Genomic DNA, 12,833 nt, shown 5'->3' with positions numbered 1-12,833 from the left:
GCAGGAATGGGAAAGGGAAAAAGGATTTTCCCATCTTGCTTTAAGCTAAGCTTAAACTTAAACATGTGAGATTGAGCTGAGCTCTGAGGCAGAAGCTCTTCCCTGTGAGGGTGCTGAGGCGCTGGCACAGGGTGCCCAGAGAAGCTGTGGCTGCCCCATCCCTGGCAGTGTTCAAGGCCAGGTTGGACACAGGGGCTTGGAGCAACCTGCTCTAGTGGAAGGTGTCCCTGCCCGTGGCAGGGGTTGGAGCTGGAGGAGCTTTAAGGACCCTTCCAACCCAAACCAGTCTGGGGTTCTATGAGTCTAATGCAGAAACTGGAGTGTCCATCAGTTGCTCCTTTTCCCCATGTATAGGAGGAGAGCAGAGGTATGAGACAGTGGAAGGAGGGAGATTGAATTGCTCACTGCTTAGGGAACAACTTCAGCTTTGAACATACATGCTGAGAAAAAACACCATGCGAGGAAGGAAAGGAAGGAAAGGAAAGAAAGGGGTCTGTGCAGCTGGATGTACTTCCCACCACACTTCACCAGCCCAGCCCATAGGCATGAATATGAAGCCAGGCCCAAAATGTCAACATGTGCTGACTCTCTGGAGCACTAAGGAAACTCTAGAGCATGTATAGTGGATGGTGGGAGAACCTAAACTTGGGAGAGGCCTACAAGATGTAGACGTGAATTAGACTCGCTTTGAGCACTTACACGGGACCCAGTCTCCTGCTTCCCCATCACTTGAATTCCCTCTCTCTGGCTCTGGTTTCAGGAAGCAGCAATCACAGCCTGGAGCATTTTTATTTCTTTATTTTTTTTTAATAAACTTTATTCTATATTACAAATAGTTGTTTTTTTTTCCTTTTGTGTTTTTTTTTTTTTTTTTGTTCTGGACTGCAAAATAGGAATGCCTTATATTTACATACACAGGTATACAATTAATTATAACAAAGGTACAGAAGCTTTGCCTTTACCAAGTAACAACGGGATTCCAATTTAAATAGTATAGATTTCATTTCTTTCTGTTTTTTTAACTAGGATCAATTCAAAAGAAAATCAAACCAACAACAACAACAACCTAAGAAAAAGGATCCCAACCTCCTTTCTAACGCTGTCTTGACATCTCTTTGAGGCTGTTAGTTAACACTGTAGTGAAAGGATATGTCTTTACATTGATTTTTTTGTATTTAAGGTGGAAGCTTTAGCAAAACAGAGAATGAGACTTCTGGGCTCATGTGTATGTCCAAGACACAGGGTCAGACACTAGGGAGGGCCTGTCTTGTGACCTTAAATAATCCAGTTGCTTCTCATCTTGATTCCTTGGGGAAAACACTGGGAGCATTTAGCTAGCACCTAATCTCTGCTTTGTTACCCCACTCTGGGCTGGAAAGTGGGTTTTCTCCAGGCATTGGAGAAAGAGCAGCATAGAAAGTTTAAGTAACACCAAGTTTCTCTTAAGATACTTCAGGAAGGTCTGCAAGCTTGGACATGTGCCTTAATTTCTCCAACTGGCTCTCATGACTCAGCCTATCTGAAAGCAAGCAGCAACCTCTCCTACTGAGAAACGCTGCCTTCAGAGTCAAGGAGACACACCAGAGTACACCAGCAAGAGAAGGGAATGCTGAAAGAGCCTAAATGTCCTGGTTTCCCCTTTGTTTCCCACACCCAAGTTTGCTTTACTGAGCTTCCCTGCACCCTGCTCTCTGCTGCCAGCATCTTTGAGGTGATCTGTTTCCAAGCAGAAAGAATTTCTTGAGGTAAAACTCTTCATTTTTAGAACAGAAGATTAACACAAAAGAGCGCCAATGGACAACGACGACGACAACAGAAATCACACACGTGACAGGTTGATTAGACTTAAGCAGCTTTATATCCTTGCTGGGGGTTTTTTTGGTGGTTTCATTTGTTCCAAGTGTAAATATCTTTTCTTTTTTTGACATCTTTCTACAGATTAATTCCTTGCTGTAAGCCTGTGTTCCCTTGGGTGCTTCTCTAATAGCATAGTGAGCTGAGACATCGCAAAGAAAAGGTGATTGACAAGCTCTGTTTTCAAAGCATTCTACACAAAGTAGATATGCTCTGTAAGACAACTCAAATTTTGAGGAGAAAGGGGCATTGCACAGTGGAAGAGGTGAAGGAAAACTGCAGCACACCATGGATCAAATGATACTTTGAAATGGGAACAGAATTGGGTGCAAAGCAGAAAAACTCAGGTTGCGAATGGCCAGGGGACTGAGGTTCACATCATGATGTTCAGGTTCACTTGTTTCACTAGTTTTCTGCTCCACAGCATACCATGTTTGGATGTGAAGAGCTAGGACATCCCAAGACTTCCACCTGCCCTGGTGGACAAGTCTTTTCCTACTCATCAGATAGATATAGATACACAGAGCAAATTGTCCTGGCATGGTCTGGTGGAAGGTGTCCCTGCCCATGGCAGGGGGTTGAACTAGATGATCTTAAGGTCCTTTCCAACCCAAACCATTCTATGATTCTATGATCACTGAGGTTATGCCAATACTTCTCTACCCAACGACTGTCATGGTGAGGCATCTGCCACCATAGAAACACAATCTGTTGTGATTGTGTGCATGATCATAGCTCCCTAGCTTGGAGAAAGAGATCCATTCCTGGTATCCACTTGTCATCCCAGGGAAGAGGGTTATTAGAGGCTTAGAGATGTTTAAACAACACTGATTAAAGAGGTGGATTTTTATACTGATTTCCTCATTCAAGGATGGGGGATCTTCAAAGTGGGTTCCTGGAGCTACCCAAAACCAGCACAGACCTGGTGGAACCACAATGCACATTTCTATACAGTGCCCTCTGCATGGATTCAGCTAAATGCTGAACCAAGGAGAAGAAAGGGTCTTAAACCACCTTGGTAGTACTCATGGGGTAGGACTCACGGGGTTCAAGCAAAGTGCTTTTCTGGTCACAGTATCTTCTCACATCAGCAACAGCCACTGCAGAAAGCAACAGATTTCTATGGAGGAGCAAAACACCAGAACCTACCTCAGGAATCTGGGAAGTGTGACCAGTTTTCTTCCTTTCTCTTATTCCTTTAACAGCACCAAGCAATATCTCCACACTGTCAGATGAATCTGCTTCATGAGTAATTATTCTATAGAGTGCTGAGAAGGGTGAAGCATGACTTGGTGATGTGAGAGAGTAGTTCTGGTCATCTCCAGCAGCCCAGGCTTTTCTTTATTGTGTGATGGTCCTTGGACTTAACATCCTTTGTGGAGACACAAACACATGGTCTACTTAAAGGAGCCCTGGGACTCAGTCTTTGTGGGTTTCCAATCTTCCTTTGTAAGAGTCTTCCATATAATAAGGTCTCTTTCCAAAGTACTTCACTAAAGCCTTGGGGAAGGACAGTTCTGCATTATGTGTTTTGGCTTATTTTATCCTCTTGATCTTAGCTGTCGTGTGCTTGGGTTACCACATTATAGGAATCCCAAACTTTACGAAATGTGAAAGGGCTGTGTAGTCTTTGTGTTGGTTGACTCAACAGTGAGACCGGTCTCTGGACTGTTAGAACTCTGTTTATCAGTTTTCAACAGCATTATTAAAAGTGATGATGACAATTATGTTGTTTATTTGGTCTCTTTCCCTTCGTGGCAAACACCTTCCTGCAGGCTAATGCACAAATCTGGAAACTTTAATAATCACTTTTCAGTTAAAGCCAATACTGGCCAAACTTCTGATTGTAAATCTTCTTCATGACAGAATGTAACTGGCCTCCAGTGTCAAAGAGGTACGATAAAACAAATGTAGTGGTAAAACTACAGATGGGAAACTGGCCTAGCCCTCTTACCTAATGGAGCAAGGCTAGTGTATGCTGGAATGGACCAAACCTTCGGATACGTTCAGGGCAGAATAAGAGTGGGAAGAGAAGTTGCCCAGAGAAGCTGTGGCTGCCCCATCCCTGACAGTGTTCAAGGCCAGGTTGGACACAGGGGCTTGGGGCAACCCGCTCTAGTGGTTTTTTTTTCAGGGAGATTGGAACGGGGTGAGCTTTAAGGGCCCTTCCAACCGAAACCATTCTATGATTCACTGTCTTGATTGCAGTGTTTGAGAAATACCCATGAAGATCAGCCTATCATCAGGCATATTTTGGATATTAGGAGCCTATTGACTTCTAGGAAGTCAATAGGCTCCAGTTCTGTCCATGAGTCTTGAAAAACAGCATGGAATACCACCTATTGGGCATTTCTTGTCAAGTGTGGAAAAGGAGGTGGGAGGAAACAAATCAAAGGAAGAGGAAAAGAATGCATCCATGTTGTAGTAGGGCTCATTCTTCTGCTTGTGTCTTTGTTTTTAGTTGTATTCTACATGCACTTAAAAAATAGTTAGCTGAACAGTTAGGCTGGGAAGAAAGATGCCAAGACCTCTCATAGACTGGGGGATGCTGGGACAATGGTTGTAAATGGGGAGGGCACTGAAGGGTATAGGGGAGGAAGCCCACGCATTTACATCACGATTCTGGCACATTTTCCACACAAAACCCAAAACAGCTCAAACACCAAATAAAGAAAAAAACAAAAAGAAAACTAAGGAGGAGATGAAAGAGAAGCAAAATAGAGATTTTCTTTCAAATCCTGGGGATGGGGGAAAGAAGAGGGTGGAAAGAAAACAGAAATGCCTAACTGGGAACTTGGGAAGGGTTAAGACACCAATCTCATGGAGCTTCCCATTTCCCTTAAGTTTTTCATTCTCAGTGTCTCTGAGGTGTTCAAGTTTTCCTTGAAAGAACACAAAATATATATATTACAGATGAAAAACTCCGTACCAGCAAGAAGAAATAAAATAATCACAATAGAAAACAACCATCATAAACCAAAAAACACAGACCTGAAAACATCAAAACGAAACAGGGTGAGTCTCAAATTTCCCCTGTGGTGTTCCTCTGACTCCAGTAACAGGATTACACCAGTTCTCTTTGATACTTTCTTTTGTTTAAAACAGCTTCTTCATCCTTTCATGTGCGCATGTCCAGGCAGTACAGCCCATCACCCATAACCCCTTCCCTCCAAGCCAGCTATTTGTCCTTAGACTCCTACCATCCAGCTGTGAGTACAAGGCATGACAATAGGGTCCATATTTATCTTTTGTGGCACTTTGTTTGTCAAAACCTTTGGTTTCTTCCTTTTTTTTTTATTTTTTTTTTTATTTTTCCTTTTTTTATGTACTTATAAAAATATTGTGTTTGTGGTGGTGTTGTCATTTTCTTACCGCTGGCTCTGGTGGGACTTTTCACCCCACTTTCACAGCCATCATCAGTGGATCTGGAACATGCGCCGACGTTACTTAAACACATCAACAAAACCATGGCAGAACCAACCAAACCCCCCCAAAATCATCCCCAATGCGCAGGCCTCTTAAAAATGCTGAGATGTCCATAAGGTGCATGATGAGTCCATCAGCTCAGCACTCAAACAGAAAGCAAGCAAAACTAAAGAGGAGAGAACGCACACGCGCACACAGATACACACACACACGCGCACGCACACATAAAATAATTAGAAACAAGAGAGAAATGTCTGGAGTTTGAAAACCAAGACGTGTCCCTACGTTTGCTGTTTCAATATGAACCTTGTGATATTCTCCCCACAGACACATCCAGTTTGGGACTGCTGTTATTTAACTGGTTTTAGAAAGACTTGCCTACATAGGTATCTGCTTGGCTGAAAACACTTGCTGACTGACTCCTGTTTGCACCACATCCCCTATTAGATGCACCCAGCTGTCCCTCTTGGAGAGGTTCTGGTTTGCTAGTAAGAGGCATGAATAAAACCCAAATTGATCTGTAATCAATTTACACACCCTGTCTTTACCCCTTCCTCCCTCCAGGTGCAAAGTAGATCCAGGCTGTAGCTCTGTGGATGGTGTGAGATGGATGTGGGCTGATTCTCCACGGCATCAAGCCACTTCTCCGTCTGCTAGTGAGCTCTGTTCATTTCTGGTGAGATAAATGCAGACCCAGCTCTTGCCTCTGTGGTGTACAAGATGCAGGGTTCTCCAGACCTCGAGGGTCTCCCCGTAAGCTGAACCATGGTGTTACCCAGGCTAGCAGCTGTATGAACAAAGCAGTCAAAGACAGAAGAGACACAGGAGCTCACACCTCTTTGGTTGGCCATGAAACAGGTAGAGATGTTGTTCTGGAGGAGCTGAGCAGAGGATAGGACAGTTGTTCTGTGGTGACAGTGATCTCTGAAGGGATAGGGAGTGCAAAGATAGAGCAAATCCTTCCCAGGCAGCAACTGTGCCTTCAGCAAGGCCTATTGATTCCAGAAATGGAGAAGAAGAAAGGCCAAGAGTTGGCACCAAAAGGCAGATGGGCTTACAGCAGTTCAGAGATCTCCAGAAAACATGCAGTTTGGCTGGAGGTATCTAGGTAGAAGACTATTCTGCAATGTTTCATTTGGATTTCCTCCAAGATTTCCTTCCAAAATGCATGATGACATTTCCTTTTAGGAGTGGCTTTGAAGAAAGGTTTTTACCATCAGTCCTATGTGCCACCTTGCTTCACGGCAAGCCCTTCAGTATCCTTCTGGTACTCCACCATGAGAAACCAATAGCTTTGTTCCAGTTGAGGAAACAGAATGGAAAGAACTAACAGCTTTAAAACAAAATCCCTCTGGTTGGTTTTTGAGGCTGAGCTCCTTGCCTGGAACAAAACGAGACTTGTGGCTCTTGCTTTCCAAGCTGAGGTGGGGACGAGGGAGATGCTGTGCTGTCCATTGCCAGAAGGAACAGAACCACCACTGAGCAGAGAGAGCACTTTTGCTGCAGTGCTATGACCAACAGGACACAATGGGAAAGACGGAGGGGAACGCAGATCTCTTTGAAAAATAAGAACCATATGAAACACATGGGCAGGGGACCACCGGTCTCCTCCTCCACTCTTGACCCTGCCTCAAAAGAGCAGATTCACTGCTGTTTGCCCAGGCAGATGAGAGCCACAATGGTCCCACTCTGGCTGGAGCTGTGGCATTTTTCGGGGAGCCTTGGGGTTCCTCTCCCAGTGGGTCACTCTCAAGAGATAGAGTTGCAATGGCTCTGCAGGAGAGGATCTTGACTTGCTCCTGCCCTTCAGGATCCCTGCAGGCAGGCGGCCTTCCCCTTGGGGAGGCTTTTAGTAATACTGAGTTCATTTCCATGTCCGCTCCAGAGGCTACAGCCCTTGGAGGGCAGTTAAAGCAGCATGAAAGAAGTTACCTCCCAGTTTCGCATCTGCAGAGTGAGGATGTGATGGTGAGGGAGGGTTTGAGTAGGGGGGGTTGTGTGTAATAGTCCTTCTCTAGGGCAAAGGCAGAGGGGGAAGCTGTGAAAAGGAGAGCTCCCCCCAAACATCTTGATGCCCCCAGAGCCAGGATTCCTCTGCAGTCTTTTCTCTTAACCCCTGGGGCTCTGTTGCTTTGTCCATAGACATTGAAAGAGAAAGAAACGAGAAAGAGAGAGGAGCACTGTTCAGGTGACTCTGCTTACAGCCGATCAAAACTTGCACTTGGTAAAGATGATGAACTTGAGTGAGGCACGACTTGGTTTATCCCTCCCAGGGTGTCCCTGGCAGGACAGTTCTCAGCTGTCTATGCTCATGAGGGTTATGACTTGTTCAAGTTTGTAGGCAAGTTTCTGTTTCCCAGCCTGGTCGTCTTGATCAAGGGCTCCAAGAATCTGGAAAAAAAAGAGAAAGAGGTGATAGGGATTATATCTTTTTTACCCAGAAGGACTAAGTCCAGCATCTTACAGCAGCAGATGAAGGTTAGCTTCCTCTGAGGTAGGTCCCAGGCTTAGCTTAGATCATGCAAAGCGGGTCAGTCAGCCAAGAGGGAACTAGGCAGGCAGTTTGGAGTTGATGCAGACCTCTAGATTGCAACTAAATAAATGGATTCTTATCATGGAGATGAAATATTTGTTAGCTTTATTCATCACCTTGCCACGCCACTTAGACTCGCACAATAGTTTGGGTTGGAAAGGACATTAAAGCTCATCCAGTTCCAACCCCCTGCCACAGGCTGGGACACCTTCCACTAGAGCAGGTTGCTTCAAGCCCCTGTGTCCAACCTGGCCTTGAACAGTGCCAGGGATGGGGCAGCCACAGCTTCTCTGGGCACCCTGTGCCAGCGCCTCAGCACCCTCACAGGGAAGAGCTTCTTCCATATATCTAATCTAAATCTCCCCAAAATCTTCACTTGAGATGCCCTAAGTGGTCTAACTGCATCTTCAACACACAGAATCAGGCTGGTCACCTTTAAGTCGTGTGTCATGCTTGCTGGACCATTCTTGGGTCCTTTAGGGTATCTTAAATGGCACTGGGCACATATGCTTAAACAAATTCTGGCTACATGTGATACAGAGCTCATGAAGGGCTTTTCTGCAGCAAGCTGACACCTGATCGTAAACTACTGCAAGCCCATAACAGGGGACAAAAATAACAGGGATCCAGATGGAAGAGTAATGGAGAGACCTACAATCCCAGAACACCCCTTTTCAGACCCAAGGCCTTACTTTTCATTCCTTAAATCCATCATCCCCATAGCCAGGATGAAAAGAGGGATCTGTGACACGTGCTGGGCCCTGGGAATGGGAGGGTTGTCTCATGCTCCTGCAGAACTGCTCTTACCTCCTCGCTGTACTTGCCAACGTAGGAGTATATCTCTGAGAGTGCACTCATGGTGTTGAACTCGTTCATATGCATGCGAGACTGCTCAGCCAGGTATGCATTCATGTCCTGGTCACTGATTGCTGGCATTTTGGCAATGTCTGAATAGTACCTGAGAGAGAGAAATATGGGTGGGTTTTGAGAGGAGAGAGTAGCGAGTCAAGAGATGAAAGCCACCAACAGTAAAAAGAATCATTCAATCAGCATCCCATAGAATCACAGAATGGTTTGGGGTGAAAGAGACCTTAAAGATCAACCAGTTCCAAAGAATACACTTAGGACTCGCAGGGTTTTCTGGTGCATCAATGATATACCTGATGATGCTCTTCTTTTACAGCAAGGGAGATGACTGAGCTGAAGTGGAAATTACTGAGGCACTATTCCTGAATATTAGACATGTGTTGTATCCACACAACCCTGTGTTGTATTCACTTAACCCTGTTCTGAGACTGCAGTCCCAAAGAGCACCCTGTAAACCTTCCCCATGCCATCAAAGAAGTAGGCAGTACCTGTTGATGCTGGATTCCTTTGTCAGGCTTTCAAGGACATTGAGCCCTTCCTTTGGTGCCACAGAGAAGTTCCACTGATCTTGCTGCCCACTGCGAGCTCAGGATTTCACTCCCATAGATAGTTAAACCCCTTGCATGTTTGCTTGCACCATTCACACTAGTTCCCCTGCATCCATTGCTAACATCATCCACCTCCCATACTGAATCCCGTCTATCCCAGCAACTCATCTGATGCTGAAGATCAACTTTTTGCCCCAGATTTTAAGTTGTCAGTTTGAGGCAACAGGCTTTAGCACTCCCATCCCCACTTTTAACTGCAGGAAATCTGCTTCTCTCAGGAGTCAGCACCATTCCCCTTAAGTTCAAGAGGATCCTTTAAGGTCAAAAGGATCCCTTAAGATCAAGAGGATTAAGAGGATAAGGGAATCCCTTATTCATAGGATAGGGATCCCCCAAAACCATTGTCCATCACGTTTCATCAGTAGAGCAAGGTCTCTTTAAGGAAGTTGCTATTTTGCATGATGTTCTTTGTCCCCCTTGGGTAAGGCAGGTCTTGGAGGACAAGGTTTGCAGAAGGTAATCAGTCACTGTCACTCGCAGCTGTGCTCTGCTGTCAACTGGTTAATTAGACACCATCATTTACATTTTTAATTTCTGCAATTTGACATTTTGTGCACAAGGTAGAAAAAAAAAAAAGTAAAGAAAGTAAAAAGGAAAGAAGAAAAAGACCCCCATAGCTGCAGCAATCCACAATTTTATAATTAGGAGGCAAAGGGGACAGGGAGCCAAAAGAGCTGACAGGTGCCCTGTAAACAGCACTGAGACACCTGCTGAGATGGAGGCTGGTTTTCACTGCAGAGAAAGAGGACACTGAAGTGCTCCATGATAAAGATACTTCAGACAGACAAGTGGGAAAACACTTGCTATGACAGAGTGGGACAAGCAGCTGATGGAAGGCGGCGCAGTGCAAGAGCACAGGGAGGAAATCCCTCCACACCAGAAGGCTCCTGTTTTGCTTGGTCACTCCCATACTGATCTATTGCAATGGGTTGTGTTAGTTGTTATTCTGGCTTTGCAGGGGGAGCGTGGTGTAACCCTTGGGAGATAAAGGTATAGAAGGATGAGGTCTTTCTCCCTCATAGTCTTCCCACCTGCCGGCTTCCAGAGCTAGGCTCTGGCTCAACATAAAAACTCATGCAAACCTCATTAACTTTGCTGCAACTTCCAGTACGCAAAACATCACTATCCCTGGAGTTCTAGCATCTTGTCTTCTGGGCTCAGGACCAGCCAAAAATCCTAATTTAACTCAGTCCCATGGCCTAAATATTGCCCACTCCATCACTGAGTGGTCTGGGCTTGATTTTGCTTTACACTCTGCCTAACCCTCAATACCCAAATGGACTTGAACTGTTGTCTATGAGTAAAGCAGGCATCCAGAAATCCTGTGAGGACCTGTCCTGCAGAATTACCTCCAAGAGAAGATGGTGATGAGAATGAATAAGTATTTCTAGACGTTTGCCACTCCCAGGAACACTCAAACAGGTCTCAGCATCAGCAGCTGGACAAAATCATACTCATGCTACATGGCCTTGTGACAAAAGAAAGTGTCAGGAACCAGTGGCATCAATCATAGTGCTATTGCTGGCTCCTCAAAGCCAAAGCATATTGCTGGGAAACAAGGAGTCTTATGGCCAAAAAGCAAGGTGTGCCTTGGCACCCAAAGAAAACTACATCCGTGAGCAACCAGCACAGTTCATAGACTTGCGGGGGGAAACAGCCTGCAATGCAGTGAAATGCATTGATTTATGGTAGTTGGGAATAGCCCATGGAGAAGAGCCCAGCTCCACATGAATATTGCATAGGTACCCTCCTGCTGGGTGAAATGAAAAGTGGATTACATCATAGCAAAAATTAACGAGGCCAGTGGAGGAAAGAAGAGTTCCTGTGTTGTATTTGCTGGTCTGGCTCTGACTACCTGTTGAAATACACCTTTTCCTCTCTAGTTCAGCCACTCATCAAATGGTGGTAGGAGAGTGGGTATAGGGGTAGGGTGCCTCCAAAAAGTGAAACACAGACACACATATCATCTGCTTCTCCAAGTGTGTCCTGTCTCCCTTCCACCTTACAGCAACACTCTCCTAAGTCCATTACTCACAAGGGTCTGGAAGCTCCTCAGTCCCTTTCCAGCCCCGCAGAGGCATTTTCCCAGCAGCACAACACCCCCATTATTCATCTGAATAATGAAAACAACACATAATGCTCCCTAGAGCGAAGGGCAGGATGCAAGAATCTGAATTTCAGGGTTTGGAGGTCTATCCAGCCGTGACAGACTCTCAAGCTGTGATCTCAGTATTCTGGGTTTATGGGCTATTACCCACCACTGTACCAAAGTGTCTTGGTCTCCCCTGAACTCAATTCCTTGGGCACCACACACCTGAGCAGCCATTTCCCGTTAGGACAGCAAACCAAGATATTGTGGAAGTGTGTTTCAGGGATAAAATATAAGAAAAAGAAGGGGAAAAAAGCATGTACAATAACCAAACCTAGCTGCTTGTACAGGGAGAAAACATCTAATATCCTTCCATCAGAACTCCTCCATGGCCAAATGACTTATTTATACAGAAGTGTTTCTAATGAAGCCATCACCGTGCTATCTAAAGAAATGATGAATGTGTATATTAAATCATCCTGGCAGGGAGATGACAACATCCCTGCTGAGTCTTTATTTACCTTCTACCTGAGCCCAGATCCTCAGAGGTATTTAGGACCTCTCTGCCATTTACATACCCCTAATGTCTTCAAACCCACTGTGAAGCTGGCACCAAACCCCAGAGAGCTTTACATTCTCACTGCCAGCATTTACAAGGCTTCCTGTGTGCCACTTCCCTTCTCACTTACACCATAGGTGAGCTGTGAGGCAATGCAGGGGGAGAAAGATGCTCTTTCAGATCTTGTGAGCTGGTGGCCACCAGGTCTCACTTGAGACATGGACAGGTCTTTGGTTCACACTTCCAGAGACCCAGAGGCTGAATGAGACTGCAGGAGGTTGGGAACACAAGACTAAACCAGATTCCCTCTGAATGAGACAGAAAGGTAGCAGAGCAGCATATCTATCTTAGCTTGCTTCCAAAGGTTCCAAACTGGGAGTCCAAGGTAGAAGATGATGGCTACTTGGTCAGATGTGCACCACTTGCTGGATGGGTGCTGCAGGTTTGCTGCTTCTTCTATACTCCAGATTTGATTATTTCCAGTGGATTCTTTCCCAGCTGTTTCCAGAAGATCCTTAGATACATATCAAAAGATCCTGCGTCATGTGCTTGAGTTTCCCCTTGAGTTTCCAGGAGGAGCCTGAGTTCTTACCTTAAGGCTGCTCATTCTCTGATGTGTCAGGAACCATGTTCATTAGACTTCAGAAGCAATAAAACCCCTGAGAAACTTGGGTAAATCCATCACTCAGCAACTCAGACGGAGGATGTGAGGATTGCTCCTTAGGATGTGACTTCACAGGTGTCATTAGCACAGCAACTCACCCCAGCCTGGCTTGAACAGAACACCACATGAGAGCACTCCCAGCCACTGTTGTATGATGAAGGATTTTGGATGGGCCAGCACCTAGTAGTGCTTCCTCTTATTCTCATAAGATAATTGTTCATACTCCTTTCACA

At 45.3% G+C, this 12,833-nt stretch overlaps 1 protein-coding gene across 1 annotated transcript in view; it reads right to left on the bottom strand.

Annotated features, from left to right (window-relative positions):
* Window positions 1–7,575: 7,575 nt before the first annotated feature.
* LOC104404111 (plexin-A4-like) overlaps window positions 7,576–12,833 on the bottom strand; it is a gene marked incomplete at its 5' end in the record, with an annotated part of 32,119 nt that continues 26,861 nt past the window's right edge. The window contains 2 exons of the mRNA XM_010012461.1: window positions 7,576–7,671; window positions 8,621–8,771. Coding sequence (XP_010010763.1) covers window positions 7,576–7,671; window positions 8,621–8,771 — 247 coding nt within the window. The remainder of the gene's footprint in view (window positions 7,672–8,620; window positions 8,772–12,833) is intronic.

Source organism: Nestor notabilis, unplaced genomic scaffold (genome assembly GCF_000696875.1).
Source record: "Nestor notabilis isolate BGI_N333 unplaced genomic scaffold, ASM69687v1 scaffold1324, whole genome shotgun sequence".
Lineage (NCBI taxonomy): Eukaryota > Metazoa > Chordata > Aves > Psittaciformes > Psittacidae > Nestor > Nestor notabilis.
Note: the sequence above shows the minus strand (reverse complement) of the source record. Positions and strands in the feature narration are given on the sequence as shown.